At 42.9% G+C, this 20,059-nt stretch overlaps 1 protein-coding gene across 1 annotated transcript in view; it reads right to left on the reverse strand.

Moving 5' to 3' along the window:
* The window catches only part of ANXA5 (annexin A5), a gene marked incomplete at its 5' end in the record, with an annotated part of 44,139 nt that extends 24,439 nt beyond the window's left edge, over positions 1-19,700 (reverse strand). Inside the window, 2 exons of the mRNA XM_080343341.1 lie at positions 19,047-19,170; positions 19,528-19,700. Coding sequence (XP_080199467.1) covers positions 19,047-19,170; positions 19,528-19,700 — 297 coding nt within the window. The remainder of the gene's footprint in view (positions 1-19,046; positions 19,171-19,527) is intronic.
* Positions 19,701-20,059: the final 359 nt, after the last annotated feature.

Consider the following 20,059-nt stretch of genomic DNA (forward strand, 5'->3'; position numbering starts at 1 on the left):
TCCCCGCTGCTGCAGCAAGACCCTCCCAGCGCTGCAATACAGCTTTCAATTCTTGGCTTCCTATAATGCCAAGTAGAGTTTAAACCACGCAACGTGACACAGTTTCTGCTAGCTTAATGAAAATGTTGCTAATTTTTCACGTGTATGAGAGCACACTAACAGGGGAAGCTTGTTTTCTCCCTACCTCTTCTCATACCTTCTGACTTACGGGTATGAATTTTTCTGGATTATATGACTTCTGTTTCCCATGCCTTATTTACTGTCATTACTAATTTATAGCAAGTCTGAAATTTAAGGACATTTTCAAGTAGTAAGAGATGCCTTTAATGCCATTTTTCTCTTTGTGTTGGAGATTGTGGATTAGGGAGCGAATCAACACATACTGTTTGCTCTGCAGTAAGTGTTTCTGTACACTTCGCTTCTCATTTATTGTGGAGGAAATCTACCTTCCTCCATTTCAAAGTATTTGAAATTCTTTTCCTCTCTTCTGCCTTCTAGTAGCTTATACACAATAGCTTGTTATTCCAACCTATGTGCACAGTCTTACCCTCAGCCAAACATGAGGTAATGTTCAGTCAGTCAAATGTAACCACTGGATTTCCAATCAGTGAAAGACAGGGAAAAGAATCTTGGATGTGAGAACACAGAATATTTTCCTTCTCTGGAGGGGGGCTGAAATATTAACACATTATCCAAGATGCAACAGTAGGAAAACAACTGAACAGAACAGAGTGATCTTGTTGCCAATAGATGAAGTCGGGTAAAATCTACTCTAGTCAATCTAATATGTCATCAATATTTATTTAAGCAAGCAAATATTTGCATAACTTCATGGATCAAGGAGACCAGGACAGAGGTGGGAATGTCAGAGTAAAACCATGTGAAATATTTGCCAGCCCATTTGGCAAGAGCAGACATGCAAAAAATATCTCCCAATTATCATAGAATTTCAGTCTTTGCATCAATTTGAATGCAAAGGGCAGAGGCAGAAATAGCGATACCAGCAAATCCAGAACAAACTTGAAGACATGAACACAGGCTGGAGGGAAATGCATATTGTACTGACTGCCTTCAGTAGAAACAAACTGGACTTGGAACCGTTAGAGATGGTGACTCACAAGGATCAGATGCAGGACCTTTAGAGTCACCAGGGGCAAGTATTTAACTTGACAGTTCCTCTAATATTCAGCAATGTTCACCCACAAGTAAGACTTCTAGCTTTAGTATAATTCTCATATTTTTCTCCCTGTTTCTCTTCTTTTTTTTTTTTCTAATGAAGCCAAGTTCTCACACAAGGAAAGAAAACTACATTAGGTGAGAACAGTCTTTCCCCCCTTCCAAGCCCCTCCCTGCCCTTTGCATCTTCAAACACCAGCAATATCATACCAGGATGTAACAGTCTGCTTCCCAGCGCTGCTGCAGGCACACTGCACTTCCAGTCCTCCCTTAACACAGAGCTGCAAACACCTGGCATAATGAAAAGCAACAAACATGATGTCAAACAGAGTGGCAGTGCCATAATGATGTATTTAGCTCTGGCACACATTGTGACTTTGTAAGCAGGGCCCTGTCAATTCCCAGTCAGCTTCAATGCACGAGTCTTTTTCATAGAGAGTGAAATTCTGGCATTGGTCTCAAAGACAGAGCAAAACAGAAAGCTGAAATATCACACTAAGGCTCAATGTGCCTTGATTAAGCAACCAGGAAGTGTTCAGCAGCCAGAAAACAAAGTAATCTCAGAAGCATAGATTATGTTAGCAACCTTGCACTTCCTCAGGAGGCAAAGATGTGATTGCACCCACCTGGGGATCAGGTTTTCTGCTCTGGAGACACACTAGCAGGTGCTGCTGTGTCACAGCTTACCACTTCTGAGACCTAAGATCTTGAAAAGGGATTTTAAAAGCTACACATTACACAGAATCACAGAATGCTAGGGATTAGAAGGGACTTCAAGAGATCATCTAGTCCAATCCCCCTGCCGGAGCAGGAACACTTAGATGAGGCTACACAGGAATGTGTCCAGGCAGGTCTTGAATGTCTCCAGAGAAGGAGACTCCACAACCTCCCTGGGCAGCCTGTTCCAGTGTTCTGTTGATTAAAAAAAAAAAATAATAATAATAAAAATAGACTATTAATCCGCATCAGGGCTTGCTTGCTGTGCATTTCTCTTCCTCCTGATGAGGTGAGGACTTAGGAGACATGTGGCTTGCTGAAACCCTGCATCAGGGGTTCTAAGCATCTTCCTGCAGAGGAAGAGCCAGGAGAGAAGAAACGAAGAGTATCATGGGGACCATCTTCATTTATCACACACTTCTTTACTTGTGGGAGAACATGGGTTTTGTTGCCTCCCAAAGAAGTGCTCCAAAAGCCACCTTTTGTTCCTCCAAGTTATTGCTCTGTATATTGTTTTACTTTTTAAAAGTCCAAAACCCCAGCGTAACCTGCACTTCTTGGCCTAGATTGCATGTTACATAGGACAAAACCAGTATGCACATGCTACCCAAAGAAGCCTGATCTCAGTAAACCTCACTTCCAGATGAAATTCAGATCTGGTCTAGACACATTTATTCAAAATAAGCAAGCAAGCAAAATTTCCTTGAGCACTGACCACAGTATAAAGTCCAAAATTTCCATCATGTCACAGTTACACAATAGTCATCACAGTTGTAGAAGGGAGGCAAAGACTGCAGAGAACAATCATTAGATATGTGACATAATTAACTTGTTACAGAGTTTCTAATAAGGGGCTGGAAAATATTTTTGAAGACTGGTTGTAGCACTAAAATGCATCTGCATGTTTTTTTTTCCAGAAACAATACAAAAACATTCAATGATGAAAAGTTAGTACAAAAGTAGTTGTTGCAGTTGCTGTCAAGAGCAAGCTGCTAGAAAGACCAGCGACTTGCATTTTTTAAAAATAAACAAATAAAAAGATGGATGGTTTGCTATATCAAGACAGTCTTCCAGCGTGTCCTCATCTCCTGGCCAAAAGCACTATACATCATTTTGCTACCAATATTATTTCTGAGCTATTATGTGACACTACATAGCTATCTTTAAGTGCATCACAGAAGAGACAAAAAGAGCAAAGCTCATATTAAAGGAAAGTTCGCTTCTGATATGTATCCAAGAGCTGCTGAAAAGGGAAAGGTCCTTCAATTTATCTAACAGAGTTATAGCACAGTAATCACATCAGAGCCCCTTTCACATGATACAGAAAGCCCAAGGACAGTTAGTGTCCTAGCTAAAATATCTTATCTTAAAAAAAAATGTCCCATTGTAAAATATTTTAAAAGCCTATTGTCAAGGAACTGAAGTGCAATAGGCTTACCAAAGGAGATTTTCAGGCTTGGAAAATTTCACAGAGCAGACAGTTTCATTATGAAGTTATAACTGAAGATCAGTCTTAAACACTTTTCCACACTTTAATGTCACTTTGGAAGTGAAACAGTCAAAATTGTTTGATGAACCACAACTCAGAAGCAAAGGTGAGGGAGGCTAAAAAAGAGAGGAATTTCAAGCTCATGCTTTGATTAACACTCACAAGAAGAAATGGGTCCTGTTCCAGAGCAGGTGCCAACGGATGGTCATTTCTCAGTGCCTCATTTCCTCCTTTCTGACATGAGCACAGAAACAGTTCAGCTCTTGGCACAAATGGGGCGAGCTTTGTGCTGTACTCCAGTGCTGTGGGTAGAAAGTACAATGCAAAGGCTAAACAATAATACTATTAAAAGTGGACAGAAGGGAGGGCAATACTGGTTTACAGATAGGGTAAAAAGTTCAGATTTTAATACCGACAGAAAGTTTAGAAAATTCTTTCCATGATGCCTGTGCCAACATCAGGGAGCCGCTGAAGGACCTGGTAAGAGTACAAAATAGAAGATTGGTTTTTTATTATTTTTTTTTAAAGCACTTTGAGCTTTTTTTTTAAAGCACTTGCTTTGGAGACTAAATAATGATTTATATTCCAGCAAAGACAACTTCCTGTAAGTGATTCATTACTTCTAACCCACAGTCCATTACAAAGCAGCGCTCTGTCAGATTCTTGATTTCTCTGGGGACACCAGTACAATGTAAAAAGGTTAATAGGAGTTAAGAGCATTCACACCAGTTACAGCATCAGGCAGCTGACCATCTTACTGGAAAAATACTTTATTTTCCTTTATTCAGAGGAGATACAGGTTTCTTTGAAACTGTCTTTACAGAAAGACTTATCACAAGGATCTGATATGGGTATCACTGCAACAATCTGATTTCAAGAAATGATAAATCACTTGGAGCCAGATTCAAGTACTTGCCTCAGTCCCTGGATGTTAATCTTCATTACTAGGACAGCTCTGCAGCATTACGCTAAGGCAGGGCTTGATCTCTAGGTGCCCAGTTCTTCCTGAGAAACAGAAATGCCATCCCTGATGACAAGTGAGATGGACTCCTCCTCGAGGACAAAGGGAAAGAAAAAGAGCCAGGTGCTTAGGTATTACATTTCTGTATTTCTGGATGCTCTGCACTACAATTTATCTCAGGCAGATCGCATAGGCGTTGTGCTCTACACATCTCCACACAGTGAGGGTGTACAAGGGGATAGCCCATCAATAATAACAGAACACTCGTCTTATCCCAAATCCACAAAATTTAAGCATTGCATAAAGAATGGAAGAGTCATCACAAACCTCTGAGACAACACTAAGCAACTATCAAGAGTAATCAATGCAAGTTCAAAAAGATATTTCCCTTAATCAGTTAGGCCCTTAGTTATACTTAGGAAAGAGGAGCAGAGAGAAAAAGACTCTATTCTGTTTGCTGGAGATCTAGCTTAATGGAAATTTGAAGAATCTGAGAGAAGAAAATAAAAATAATCCACGAGTGGTAGTCTCCCTCTCTGCAGAGAATAGAAATAAGAATCACTTTTGCTGAAATCAATTGGCATAATGTCACTAAAGTTTGGCCCCTGCATTTGTTATACCAAATGCTTCTAACTGGGGTCCTGTAACAAGACCTCTTTCTCCTCAAAGGACCTACCATTAGCATTCCCATGACAGTCTTGAGATACAAGAGCACTATTATCCTCATTTTCAAGTGAGAATAAAGGTAAGTTGAGGCTCAGTGGTTTCCCTAACGTCACAGACAGTGGTAGGTAACTGAACCCAGGTTTCAAGTCACAAGCTACTGACTTGTACTGCTCTGTTCTTTCTCTCTTTACTCTGCTGAAGAGCCTCCGTGTCACTGAAAACGGCCTCCTTGGTTTACGTATTCACTGACATAGAAAAAAAGAATCCATAATTATTTTAAAGGTGCTGGGCTAAGATGCAGCACTAACCTTGACTCCTGTTAAGTAAGAGCAGAATCAGGCCCATAAAATTTTAGTCTCATTATGAGGAAATAAGTCTGGAGGCAAAACCAAAGAAAGCCAAAATGAACTTGTTTTCTCTTCAGTCTTTCATTAGGTTTCTAAAACATGTTGATCTCAATCTTCCAAGCCGCTATTAATCAAAACCATGTATAACAGAGTGCTTTGATTGCAGACCAGGTGCAGCCACCTAGATAACAGTTTTATCAGGAGGCACTTGTGTCTTATGGAGCTTTAATAATTTGTCTGGAACTTAACTTACTTCCATTCTTTCTTTCCATAGCTTTTTGTATATTCCCCTGGCATTGGATGGTTAGTGCTCCTGTAAACACAAGAAACATTTTTAGCCATGAACTCAAGACCTCTACAGCCCATTTCCTGCTTTCTACAATATGCTTTGACACATGAACTAGGACAAATCTACCTAAAACAGCACCACATAAGTAAAGTTTTCAATTGTTTTAATTGCTCCTGATAAGTCACTGCTACTCCGTGCCCAGACACAGACACTCTGGATTTAAAATGCTCCATTTCTTTAGTTAATTTTGAAACTTTAAAAGGTGAGCAAGTCACTCAAAGGTTTATGCATGGACAAAGGCACACAAAGATGAGACTTTTAGGTGTAGTCCCGTATAGGACAAAGTTCCATAGACTTTCTCTTGCTTGCTCTCACAAAAGGCTGAGGGATCTGCCACATTCTAAATCCCAATCCTTCTCTTAAAAAGAAAAAAAAAAGGAATCAAAGACACTTTTAAATAGCTTTACTTATTATTCTCCTGTTTCCACCTTGATCATTGCCAGGCACAAGTCTTTTTTTCCTCCATGGATCACTGACCCTCCTGTTGAAAAATAGGACTAGGTTTCAAGTAGTGTGATGTGCAATTCTTTCCTAATTCTCTGAATCATGTTGTCAATTCCTTTCTATATAGCAACAAATGCTGGGTATTCAGGGGGTTTTTGTTTGTTTTAATGAAAGGTGAGGTTTCCAGGTGATAATATGATTCAAGGAGTCAAAGTTTTAGCAAAGTAAGGCAGCAAATATAATGGACTTATCGCAAGACTGTATGTGTAGTCAACATTGCCAGTAATTTAAACTTCTCCTTCCCATCATGTTTATAAGAGCTGGCTGCATGACAGAATATTTCTATTCTTCCTAAACTAGCTGTTTGTCTTAAAATAAGCTATTAGTTCCAGAAAAAACGTCTGTGGTAACATTCCTCTAAAAAGCCTCAGTGCCTCTGCATCTCAGAGACTTTTGGTGGAGTTTTTTTTAACCATAATTTGGATTTTGAAGCATAGAATGATTAATTGAGCACACCAACAATTTCCAACAGCAGTAACCACGGCGAAGTTTTAGGTAAACTAGAGACAGGTTATGGTGTAAGGAACACAGTAACAAATTACATCCTGGTGCAAACTGCAGTTCTGTTTATTTCAAAGGAGTTTGTTGCATCTATTTCCAGTCAGGGGTTTGAATGACTTCTTATGGTTTGCCTGCAACACCACTTGGTTGTTCATGTCCCAAGTAATCAAAACCCTACAAATAAAATCACTGTTACCTTTCAAGCCTGGAGGTCATTGCTCAAAAAAGCAAACATGCAAATACATGAATGACCACATGGAGTTGAGAAGGAATAAGATGCCTTGACTGAGCCAGACAAATCATGTTCCTGGAATTAAAAAAAGGAGAAATATCTGAACCTCACTATCTTCTTGTGTATTTGCCTGCACTTGTAGCAGGAGATAAGTGAAACTGAGGCTCACAAGCACTAAAAGTTTGACACACAGGCTTTTTCTGTCTGGTAAATCTTGGTCCTATATAACTGCACATCTCCCAGCTCTGGACTGGTGAGACTGAGGAAAAGGGAAGAAATTCCTGTCCTGATCCTTCCAACCCTTGCAGTCCCACTGGCAAAGGCAGGATCTGCAGCAGCAGGCTCTCCTATAGCAGACTTACAGATGAACGAGAAATTTTAACACAGAGCAGGCACTTGGCCCACAAACCGCATGCTGGTACCCTAGCTGCCCCAAGGCTGCTTTGGTTCCCTGGCTGCTCTTTTACAAAGATCACCAAACTCTGCTCAAGACAAAAGGAGGAAAAGTATGGTGCTCTAATTGTGATCATCTTCTAACTCTCACTTAGTTCAATTACTGTTCAATTACTCAGACAGCAGTAATTTTAAAAGCCACGATAAAGATGACTCGAGCAAAAACTTCATTAAAGAAAAAAGCCTTGAGGTACAATCCTGACAACTGTTGCATAGAATAAATAGCAGCAGGAGCCAGAAATGTCCAGCACTATCCAGAATCAGGCATTAAAGAGAGGCCATGTATAGCTAGAGTTGCAGATCACATAGTATCATCAAAAATAACTGCAGTAATTATTGAATGAACCTGAAGAGCAATTCCCCTGATTTTCTCTAGTAAGACATTATATCATCTATATAGCTAGGCAAGTCACACTGTGAGCTGTGGAAAAAGGTGGCACATTCACATCTGTGTAATGGCACTAGGCAAATCAGCACATTTAAACTTTTCATCCCAACTATGAAAGATGAGCAGGTGCATTTTGTTCTGTTAATGCCTAACTTATTTGCTTCCTAGTGTTTTATTATTTGTCAAAGACAGCTGCTGACATAAACTACTTTTTTTTCCTTCAGCTGAAATAAATAAATATTTATGGCTAATTAGGAGTTCCCTTTCTCTATTGCAAGTGTTCACTTGGCTGAATGGCTGCGTTAAGAGGCAATGCAGCAAGGCTGAGCAAAGCAAAGCAAGGCAAGCGGCCGTACGTCCTGGAAATGGGTAGCTAACCACAGGAGGAAATCAGAAAACCCACAAACTTCACAGCAACACCAGCCTCCATCTGCACAGTCATTAAGAGCAAGCAGCACCCCTCCTGCCCACATGACGGTTCTGTGGGCCAGAGCCATAAAGACACCTTTGGTACTCGCTACAAAGGCTCTCCGGACAAGCTTCCCTGGGTTTATAGCAAGAAGATCAAGAACAGACCTTTGGGATCTGGAGGCCAGAACCTTAAATGATTGTGCCTGCCCAGTTTTGGAGCCCTAGTGTATATAATCTGCACAGAAGTGATGGCGAATGTCACCGTCTGGATGAACATTTCTGGTATTTAAGAATATAATTCATATACTGCTGCAGAGAGGCACAAATGCACTGCTCAGGCTTGCACATAGATGCAAGACACAGCACAATTCATGCATAGCTTTGCCTCAAAATTATTTTAAAATCAAAAGAACCATCAAAGTAGTAGCTTACGCTGAATATCTCCCACTGTTAGTAGTTACAGGACAAAGAGCTTGGGTTTTGTACTAGGATTTCATCAGAGATATACATCCTGCTATAGATGCACTGCTATACAGCAATTTAAAATCAAGTTATCACAAGTCATTCTGCTGAATACAGTGACAGAGAAGGATGCCCGTGTTTTGTCAGATCCACATTTGCAGTCTCAGCCACTGTAGAAATTTTAGTTGAACCACTCTTAGTAGAAAATTTTTCAAAAATAGCTACAGTAACACTCGGAGGGGAAGTGAAAACATGAATAATACAAATGCTGACTTGTTGAAATCCCTTCCTATATTTCAAAGTACCGGTGATGTTGAAAGCAGCATAAACCTTACAGAAAACGGGACATCTAGTGGCACTGCCTGGGAATTGCTGCAAGGAGAGACGTCTCCTCCAAACCTCTTCTGTGGGTGCACATGGAGACTGTGCTAAATCAGGGAGGAATAACAGAGACAGTACATAAGAGTCCTCAAAAATCCTGACACACGGTGAAAGTTTATTCCAGGAGTTCACGGGGTGATCAGACAGGTTCAAATTTTGGGGTTTTTGTCATAAACTGGCTCATAGCTTCCTTTTCCCCTTCATGCCCCCTCAAAGCGTCAAAAGATTTAGATGATGCTATCCTGCTGCATCTGAATTACAGGTTCACACATAGAAATACCATGGGTTTGCCATTGTTTGTAGAAAGCTGAAGGAGACAACTCTGGTGTTGGGGAAAAAGAAGGGCTTTGTTTACCTACACTATCCCCTATAGATGGTAGTATTTGATCCCAGAATACTTTTGTTTATTCAGCATTCCCAGCAGCTGTCAGCAGATCCCCTGCTAACGCTGCTCTTTTCAGTATAAAACTGATAATAATTACTGAGTAAAATGCTTCATACTGATAGATAATATCATGCCAAGAGTTTGTCTTTAGCACAGGAAAGCTAATTTCTGAGCTGGAAATGGGACCAATACAAATGCAGTAGGTGTAACAGAGAAAAAAAATAAAAGGTCCTGAGGTTTATGATTTTTTGTCGTGAGTCCATAATAAGGCTTGGCATTTAAGTTTTGTTTACATGTTGTATATTGAGGAAACAGATTTCATGCCTGGGAAACTGCATACCAGAAAATACTACAGTGGTGATGAACAAATAAGGAGAAAACAGTAAACCTGTAGATCAGTCAGGTTACTTCAGTACAGACTGCAACCAAAACCATCACAATTCATAAGGGCTCCATCTTTCCCTCTGCACTAGCACTGAAAAGAGCTGCAGTACTTTCTAGCATTCAAATAACTCCCTTCGAAGGAAAGGGGAGAGAAGGATTTTCACAACAGTGAACTGTCTGTACTGTCAAAGCAGATTTCAGTCAAGCAAACATTTTGCAATCTGACATTTGTAAAAAACGTTAAGCAAAACGGCTTTAAACGGTGAATGAGAAATCCAGTCATGCATTCACTATTCTCAAATGACTGGACTAAACTGGAGATACTAGATTAAAAAGAAATAGTATTTTAAATTTAATTTCTCTTTAAATTAACATTGCGTAGTTCCAGAATTATGCATTTACTTTAAAAGCTGAAGTATTTCTACAGCTCTCAGGTAATACTTTGTTTCTCGGAAGCGCAGGCTGAGACAAGCAAGCAAGTCAGTCTATTGCACATCTTCTCACATCAAACAGCTTTGCTCTGTCACAAGCATTTGTTAATGCTTGAAGTCTTTTACTTTCCAAAATGTTGTCACCTTCAGGTTTTCCACAGAGCCTGCCATTACATATGGAGCTGGTAGCGGAAAGAGAAAGTTGAAAGGGAATTTGTTTGGGCACTTAGTGCTACCAGTAAAAGTCAGCAACTTGCTATCAAATGGGGAAGGACTTCCATGGGTTCATTAAGCAAATTTCCCTAATGCATCTCCTAGTAAACCACTGCCCATGTGGCAAAACAAGCCTGTGCCACAGTAAACACTCCTTTCCCTCTCAGCAGCCTCATTTGCCATTCACATAGCAACAGGACAAGAGGGAAAAATGCTGCACCTTCCCTGAAGATCAAATTACAAGCTTTGTTTACCTAGTATTATAACACACTTTCTGGCAGTCTTTTGGGTTTCTGACCAGCATTTAGGCAGCCTATAACAGTGCATGCAGACGTAACTCTGAGCCTGTTCAGATTTGGCTCCAGGGACTCAGCATGTTGGCTTCAGCCACCAAGGGGCTCAAGGAGGTGGATCACCTCAGCCCACGCTCAGTTTTGGGAGGCACATGAGCTCCACACTGGTGATCCTCACCGGTGGCTTGCATTGCACCCCTGCTGGTAGGCCTGCATGCTCAGAGCCAGTTTATATCTCCATTTCCCAGCTGAGGAATTTGGGGAGCACAGTTTTGCCCAACACGCACGGCAGCTGGCTGAGGAGGAACAGTGCACACACAGACCAGGTGCAGCACGTTTCCCTCCCAGCTTTTTCAGCCTTGTGCAGGGTGATTGAGATCACCTAAGTCTGAGTAAGTTATGGGGATGCAGGGCTGGTGGAAGCAGCAATGAATCATCTTTTTGCTTATTCTTTGCACAATAATGTATTGCAGACCTCTAACTCCTCCACTAAATATCCATAATCTTTTGACAGCTGAGCCTCCAGGGATTTCACACTTGAATCAGGGCAACAGATACAGACAGGTCAGTTAAAGCCGACTTCAGTAAAACAGAGCTACAAAACTTAAAGACCTCTATTTAACCAAACTGCACTTTAACACAGAAGTGGTTTACTTCAGCTACTGACAAATTACCATAAGTCACTCTCAACTAGATCATTTCATTAGAGGCTTACAAAAAGACCACAAAGACATGCTCTCTTTTGTCTCTAGTTTTAAATAAAGGCGGCACCTCATGCTAAGGCAAGACATGCCTGCCTCTGGCAGGAGGGTGCTGAACTGTCCATGCAGCCGGACAGAAAAACTCTGTACTGACACCAAAACCCCTACGGAAGTGCTGCGTACCTCCCCATGTGCTGACTTGGGGTTCTCCCGCTAAACACAGGTGTTGAGGGCCTCCCTTCCCATGCCTGTTTTCCGGTGGCTGATGCCTCTTTGAGGGTCTGGAGCTGAAGATGAAGGCAGCAAGTCTCCTGCACATCCCCAGGGTCTGTCTCATGCCTCGATCTAACAAAAGAGATCAAGAGAGGTCTCAATATCTAATGCCTTGTAAAACCTCACTATTTTCCTAAAAATCATTTGGCTGAAGCAGACAAAGAAAAGCACAAACACGTTGCCCTTTACTCCATAGCAGTACCTCACCATACAGGAGCTCTGCTCTCTTCTATTAACCAGAAATCAAGTATAACAAAATACATCTACATGCCACCTGCTTTTCCTGGATCTCCCTGCATCCTTACCTGCTCCTCTCAGCGGACACACACCAAAGCACTGCAGAAGATATCACTGCTGCGCAGGTCAGCAGGGAAGACCTGTGAGACCCCTCCCAAGTCCTCACGTCTCTCTCCAAGAAAGAGACAGCTGTCCCACTCCTCTTAATACCTCAGCTTCTACCCTCCCATGCAAGTAAATGAGCCACCTCCCCTTCCCCTCTCTCTACTGGCAACACCTGTGTCTCATCCTACTTGCCTCTACCTCCTGCCCACCCCTGGCTCCCCCCAGGGCCTCCTCCCGCCAGGCTGAGCAGCAGCATCCCACAGGGCTCCCAGAAGCAGTCCTGGGCTATCCCCAAGGGTCAGTAAGCTGGCAGGACTGTCATCATATGAAGGTCTGGGCTGGGTTTTGGGAGGCTTTTTTCAGTTTCAACATGAGAATATTGAGTTTTCATCACATGTCTGATGTTACGTGGCATTCATGTCACGAATAAAGGACTGGCTTGAGTACATCAGCCACTCCAAAGAAAGAGAAAACAAAAGAGGAAAAGTATACACCAGTGAGCTTTTCTCCCCAAGCAGAACAGCTAAACTTGTCTTCAGCAATCAATCAAAACCCCAGGAAAACCTGTTCTACCAAAGATAGATGATCTTTTGCAAAAGAATGGACACCTTTGAAAACTTCATTACTATTCTTTAAGACAACGAGTTGCCTCTTGACAGTCTCCTTAACGCAGCATAAATTTTAATAAGGCGTGCACAGATGACCAGCTACAGTGCAGCTCACAGGCTCTGTAAAGCTTTAGGAAATCAATTCTCTATGGCTTCTTTTACATCTTGCCCTGGTATTGCTGAAAATCTTTCCTGCTAATCGCACGCAGGAGAAACAGCAGCATGTGTGTGCAGGTACCAGGTCTGGTTTTAAGTTTACATCCATCATGCTCTTTCTAGTAATGACTTGTCCCACATCAGCTGCTACAAGATACTTAGACAATCCAAATTGCAGCCAAGCTATGGAATTAATTTTTAGCATTATAGTTGTCTTTTTTTTTAATCTTGGTGTATTGTGTGTTATGGATCACTTTGTGCAAACATTTTGGCATAGCTGACATGCTTTAAAATTATCTACAAATGTTAGTACTGTATCAATTGCAAAATTAGGACTTGTACTATATTATTGGGCACATTGATAATTAAATTCTGGTATCTTGATAACACTGATAAAGAAACAGCTCACAGTAGCATTAACTGGTATGAAGGATACCCAGGCATGTAAAGACTCACTTCATTTGGAAGGAGGGCAAATAAAACCTAAGTTCAAAATGAAAAAATATAAGAGTGTGAATACCAGAAATGTCTCGCACTAGTACTAGAGTTTCCCTTGGATACAGCCTCCACCATTGCCTTGCACTAACAGCTCCAGTTTAACAAGCCAAAATAAGGTTCATTGCTTTTAGTCAGTGTGGCTTGGAAGACTGCCTGTACCCTGGGAAGATCATTAAGCATCCTTTGCATGACTGCCGAGGTACTGGAAGAAAGTGGCCTCCCAGCACAGTGGGCATGGCTCATGTGGCACACATCTCTCACCCCAATTCAACAATTCATACCGTTTCAGCATATACAGGGCCAAGGCTAAACAGGGAACACTCATGTCCTGGGTCAGACAAAGCCTGGGGCCATGAAAACCTAAAGATGAGAGAAAGACCCTTGGATGAGACCTGTCCAAAGCACCAAGGAGGTTGTGGGACACAGGCAGTGAAGGAAGCCCTCACATTTGCTATTATCATCTTTCAACAACCTTTCCAGTTCATATTCTCTCTCCCAGCTGAGCTCCTGAAAATGACATCAGAGGCAGACAAGCATCCCTTTTTGGCATGAGAACAGACCAAGCTTTTGGTCACCCCATGGCAGTGGTCAGGAGAAAGAGGTTGTGTTAGGAGGTATTTCACTAACTGCTCTTGAAAATATAAGCATAAGGAAAATAATATTTACAGCAAGGAAAGTGAGGTTTAGTGTTCAGCAGGACATACATGCTAGCACACACCAGTTTCCAGGTGTTAAATAGGTGTGAGTACGCCTTGGTGAGTACAGTAGACTTCCAGTTAATTCAGCATTTAAAGATATTGAAAACACAATGTCGAATCTTTTTGGAAGAACAGAAGTGTCATTCACTATCATAGAGATCAATAAAGCCTTGTGTACAAGGACTGGAAGAAAAGTAATTTGTTTATCATCTGATATCTTTAGCAACCAGGGACTCAGTCTTTTAACCCTTTTTGCAGACTGTTGTTTCTGTCAAGACAGGTTCAGAAAAAGAGTACAAAACTAATTTCTAAAAAACACACAGAGACAAGTAATAAACTAAGCAGACTGATGGCATACATTTTATCCTTGGTTATTTAAAATCAAACAAATAGAAAAAGTGGAATATAATTTTAAGATCATTGTTATTGACATGCTCTGTTCTGAATAAGTTTATTTTTCTGAAATAAAAAAAAAATAAAGTACATGCATTTTCAGAGAGAAGTGACCCGAAGCATATAAGCATATGCTGCTGAATTTCACTAGAAGTCACACTGAAAATATATAACATATGGATTTGTGATGACCACTTCAGATGGTTCATCATATTCTGTACTGAAAGCTTTGTGCATTCAGAGTCTTTTCCAGCTGAGAAAAAAAAAGGATCAGGTCTTTCTGTGCAAGGAGTAAGATGCAACTGCAAGACCTTGATTAACTACCTTCTTCCCTTTCAAACTTCTCCCTTCTATGATGGGATCTAGTGAGCTTTCTGAAAATGGAAACAGATTTGTATCCAACCACCCAAATCCAGGAGATGAGACTCTCAAACTAGCACCGAGTTTTCTGAGCGTGACACCAGTCACAGGAGCAAGTGGCTCAGCTCAGATGTGCCAGCACAGCTGGATGGAAAACCTGTTAGGCTGAAGTCACACCAAGGCACCTCAAAACATATCTTAAATGACTGTCAGAGTTCTGAGAGCCCTTCACAGAGGTGGTTTTTTTAAAGTGAAATTTGAGACGTGCAATGACATTTGAAGGGAAGCAAAAGAATAAAGAGTTTCTCAGGAATGCTGAGAAGTTAAAGCTACTGAGCAGGTCTTGCACAGCTGCAGCTGTAAGCAGAGCTACACTACTTGTCACTGGGAAAATACTCATATCAAATTAACCACCAGAAAAACAAATAGGTTGTTGTATTTGTTTTAGAGTATTTGCAAATGCCCATATAGGACATTCCTGGCATAATTCTGCAGGTCTCGCCAGAAACTATTTGGGTCCACTGAACCTTTGTATCTTTTAATCTAGAGATGGGAAAAGGTCTGATTACATAGTTGTAAAAGATTGTATCTTCATAAAAGCACAGCTATATCCACTCTTGTGCACTGTCTAGTTTTCAACATACGATCATTGAGCTTTGTGTGTTTTCCTTGGGAGAATGTCTTCACTTAACACACCTCATCATCAAGTGCTTTCTCCTGCTATTGGTTCTACTAGTCCCTATCTATAGTCTGTGCCATTATGCCTAGTTATAGATTATGCTAAATAAGTAATTTTCTTCTTCAGTATGTATATATTTCAAGTATTTGCAGATGATCGTATTCCCTTATAGCTGCCAGCTAACAAAAGCATATATATTTAACTATTTTATTCTTTCTTTCTGAATTTCCCAAAGGCATTTAATTGCTCTTATCTGAATTCCCTCTGGTAATGAACAACAGCCTAGTAATGAGGTGCCCTGGCAGTGCCTGGTAGCTTAGAGCTGAACAGAAAAGAGACCTTACCCCCTCCTATGACATGGCAGCTGTGCTTGTGCAGCTCAGCAACACACAGGACACTTTTGCTGCTTTGCAGACTCACCATTAATTCATTACTAATAATCACATCTTGTATTTCTCTCACCCTCCAGTTTATTTGTTTACATGTTCCAAAGATGATTCACCTGCCTAATCTTCTATAGCCTTCGGATTACTTCTGTCTCTCAACACTGATTAAACAAAATGATGCACATCTTTTGTTGTGAAGTTGAACACTGGAAATTGAGAAACTCCCCAGAAGAGCTGTGGACAGTGGGAGAGGCGCTCTCTGCACATGGCCTGCCCTCCTCTCTGAGCAAAAAGACAGGGGCTACCAGCAGCATTAATCTCCGTTTGGAAAACAAAAAAACAAACAAACAAACAACAGATATAACCTCAGCAAAGAAGGGCTTGAGCTCTATTCACCTTTCTGCCCTGTGACCATACAACTGGATGGAAAGGTGTTGCCTCCACAGCTGTGCCCTAAAATCTGTATCAAGAAATGGAAATTAGTTTGAATGGTGCACATGTTTGATGGCACTGGTGTGTGTGATATCAAAGAGCCCCCCTGGTTGTCCTTCCAAATTACACTGCAGGTGACAGCATTGAAATATGGAGATTACTTTCAAGGAGCACTCATCTTACTTGCATTGGAAGTTTAGGGTATTTATTCCTGCACTGCAATATTTCTGCAATTAGGACATTTTAGATGCAGTACTAGTACCAAAACAAGACAAAACAAAGAGCTGATAATCTTCTGACTTCCAAATGTTTAACTGAGTAACTGCCCAAACCTTTTCTATTGCATTGCATTGATGTAAAAATGCATATATGTCAGAGGAAAATAACCTCTTTGTTTCCATTTTCCAAATAAAGGTAACTCAGGCTGTGCCCTGTCAGTCACATTTGTGAAGAGTCATTATACAAATCAGATTATCTCTATTTCATTCAATACAGTAAGTATAAAGTGCTTCTGCAAATCAAGTTATTAAAAGTGCCTCAGCCATTCACATTATTTGAAATACTTCAGGGCTACTCATCTCCAAAGTCAGCTGGGTATAAAGGTGATCTCTTTGTACTCATTTATAATAGGCTTCACAGTTTTATGGCTACTTATATTAATCGAGCAAAGCCATTAGCCACTCTTCTTTCTAATCAGTGACATGGGGCTAAAGTCATCCTCACTATTTTCACAGAGAAAGAATAAGAAAACCACACACATAGGAGGTTGATGGGTCTTAAGAAGGAAACCTAAACAGTACTTTTTTCTCATCATCTTCCCTTGACTTTGAAAAAGCCCACCCAAAATGCAGAAAGGCAATTGGGGCACCAGGAGGAGGCACAGCAGGACTGGAGAGAATTGAGACTCTGGCTCCCTCCTGTGCACACACTCTGTGGGGATTTGACAGATACAGTTTCCTTTAGCCAAGCTGAATTTGACCATGTCACCCTGCGTGCTGAAACCCTCCCGACACAGGAGCACGCTGGGCACAGGGAAGCCCTGCTGGTCCTGCCTGCATGGCCTGGTTACGGCTCCTTGGCAAGCAGGACCGTGTGCTGCAACAGGCTGTATAGGAGATGACGGGGTTCATAATGATGCAAATAAGAGATAGAGCATGTAACAGTTTCAAAAGTTTGTGATGGAAAGCTGGGGCCAGCCAAAGGGAAGAAGAGCCAGAGCAATGCCAATACCCTTCGGAGGAGGGCCTTTCCCATTTGTTTTTAATGTTACCCCTGTACCCTTGACAGGTTCTTCCCCCCATGCTGAGTTACTTAGCAGTGAGCAGAAGGAAATTCACTGCAGCAAGGGCTGGGGAGCTGGAATATCATATGGGTGCTGTGGCCTCTAATAGTGGCCTCATCTCCACAGTGTGCTGCCTTGCAACAGAGAGATGTGCAGCAGGAATAAGGCAGGCCATGTACCCAGAGGTACTTGTTTGAATTAGCAGCATTCTGCTCTGTAAAATATACCCCATGGCAATGCTGGAGACCCAGCTGCCTGCTCTTCTACAGCTCAACTGCCCCAACAGCTGCCATCTAATGTGGCCTAAAAAAAAGCCCAAACCCCATGCATTTAAACAGGAACACCAGCTCTATAGTACTTCTGAAATATATTCTTTTTCCCAAGCTTACTGCACAAGTGTTAGCATCTATCCTTAATTTCTCTACAATTTCTCTTCCATCCCAACGGCTCAGTAACCTCAAGCCCATCATAGTGCATTACCAACCAGCCTCCCTTTGACTCATGGCCCCAGCAGGTATCTATGTGCCATTCCAACTGTCAAGTCATTCCCAAATCCTCCTCTCATAGATATTTGTACTGCTAAATGTGGGAATGGTGAGAGGCTCTCGGAAATAAATGACTGGATCAGAACTTGTGTCAGGGCACAGGTCATACACAACCACAGAGCTCACACTTGGTTGAGCTCTCTCGCTGAAAGCTGCCATGGTACAAGAGAGCTATCAAAAACAACACTGTGTTGTCTGCCTCAAGCACAAGATTCCTAAAGCTCCAGAGCCTGAATTGCTTCCTCTGTGCCCCATCAATGCCCAGTGGAGGGACCACCATGCCCCAGGCCTCCCCAGCCACACCGTGTGGGCACTGGCCCCTGGCAACACCTGGGGAACAGTAGCTGCTGTGCTGGGGCCAGAGAGGTCCCTGGGGACATCAGGGACAAGGAGACACCAGCCGTAAGATGTTGCCTGGTCTGTCCCCATCTGTAGGGAGTGAAGCCTACTTAGCATTTTAATCATATGTGGGAATAACTCCTGTGGAATAAAAGGAGGAAAACTAGGTTAGATGTGGTCAAAGTTAAAAAAAAAAAAAAAAAGTCATTTAAAAATATGACTGTCTGCTTCTGCATTGGAAAACACTAAACTTAAAAATGCTTTAACAAGGTCAAATTCTGATCTATGTATGCCAAAGAAGTAAAGTTGAAGTAATGTCTCCCGCAAAGAGAGCCCGAGGGGAGTTTTCTACTGTGTTACAAAGTAAAAGCTGCAAGGCAAGCTCACCGTCAAATTTAATCTGAATTTTGAGATGCAAACGAAGTCGCTCTAGGGAAAGTGGGCACCCAGAGGGCGGTCGGTGCCGCGGGGAGGGAGCGCTTCAGCGGCGTAAGTGGGCAGAGCAGGACCCGCGGAACGCGCCCGGCCGGTGCCTTCCCAGGGGACGCGGTGAAGCGGGGCAGTCCCCGTCCTCCCCTGCCTCTCGCCGCCTGGAGAAGTAGCGGACTCACCTGGGGGCGGCCCGAGGCGGCGGCGACGGGCGGCTCACAGCTCCCGACACGCAGCCCGGGGCTGCCGCGGCGGCGGGCGGCGGCGCGGAGGGGCACCTTGGGCGCTGCCCGGCGAGCCCCGCAGCTGCCGGAGGAGCAGGCAGAGCAGCAGCAGCAGCAGCAACAAGAGGAGGAGGAAGAGCGCCAGGTAGAGGAGCAGGTTGAGCTCCCACTCCATGCCGCCTGCTGCCCGGCACGGCGCGACTCCCCGCGGACCGCCCAGTGCTGATACCGGTGGCGGCCGAGCCGCCGATCCTCTCGCCGCCCAAAGCCTCCTCCCCTGCGGCAGGGCGGCCGGCGGGCAGAGAGGGGCACCGGGCAGAGAGACCATGGAGGCAGTCCTGCTTTCACCCCCCGCCTTTATAGCACCTCCCTGCCCGGGCAGGACCGGAGGGCACCGAGGCGGTGGGTGCAGAAGGTACCGTGTCTGCCACGTACCCACCTCGGCGGCTGCGAGGTCTGGGCCCTCGGTCCGAGCAGGAGCACGATGGCCGTGCTCCCTGGGTGCAAGTGCTCTTGTACAGAAACGGTGCTCCGAGACCACCCGTGACCGCCAAACGAAGCTCGCTGGGGTGACTCACTTCGAAACTGCCATCCAAACTGAAATGCCGACATAGTGGTACCCACAGGCAGCATCCATCCTCCCTACCGCCCCCCCTCACATTTCACACACCTCCACCTGCCCTGAACTTCCCTGCTTTCAGAAAAATGTCCCTCTCCTTTAAGACATTTGACAACCATCCCCTGGACTGGAACAAAACCACTTCTCAGATATTCCCACAGGAATAGAAAAGTTACTCAGATTTTTGGCTATTTGGCTCACATTTTGGTGAACAATATAATTGTGATGGACTCGCCCTGACTTTTGCTTTGAAGGTGATGAAAAAACATACTTTAAAAATACCCGATATCCTTTCTCGGACTGTATTGCTAACATTTGGCTGTCGGTCAGGTAACAGAGCCACCACCCTTAG

Source organism: Nesoenas mayeri (genome assembly GCF_963082525.1).
Source record: "Nesoenas mayeri genome assembly, chromosome: 4".
Lineage (NCBI taxonomy): Eukaryota > Metazoa > Chordata > Aves > Columbiformes > Columbidae > Nesoenas > Nesoenas mayeri.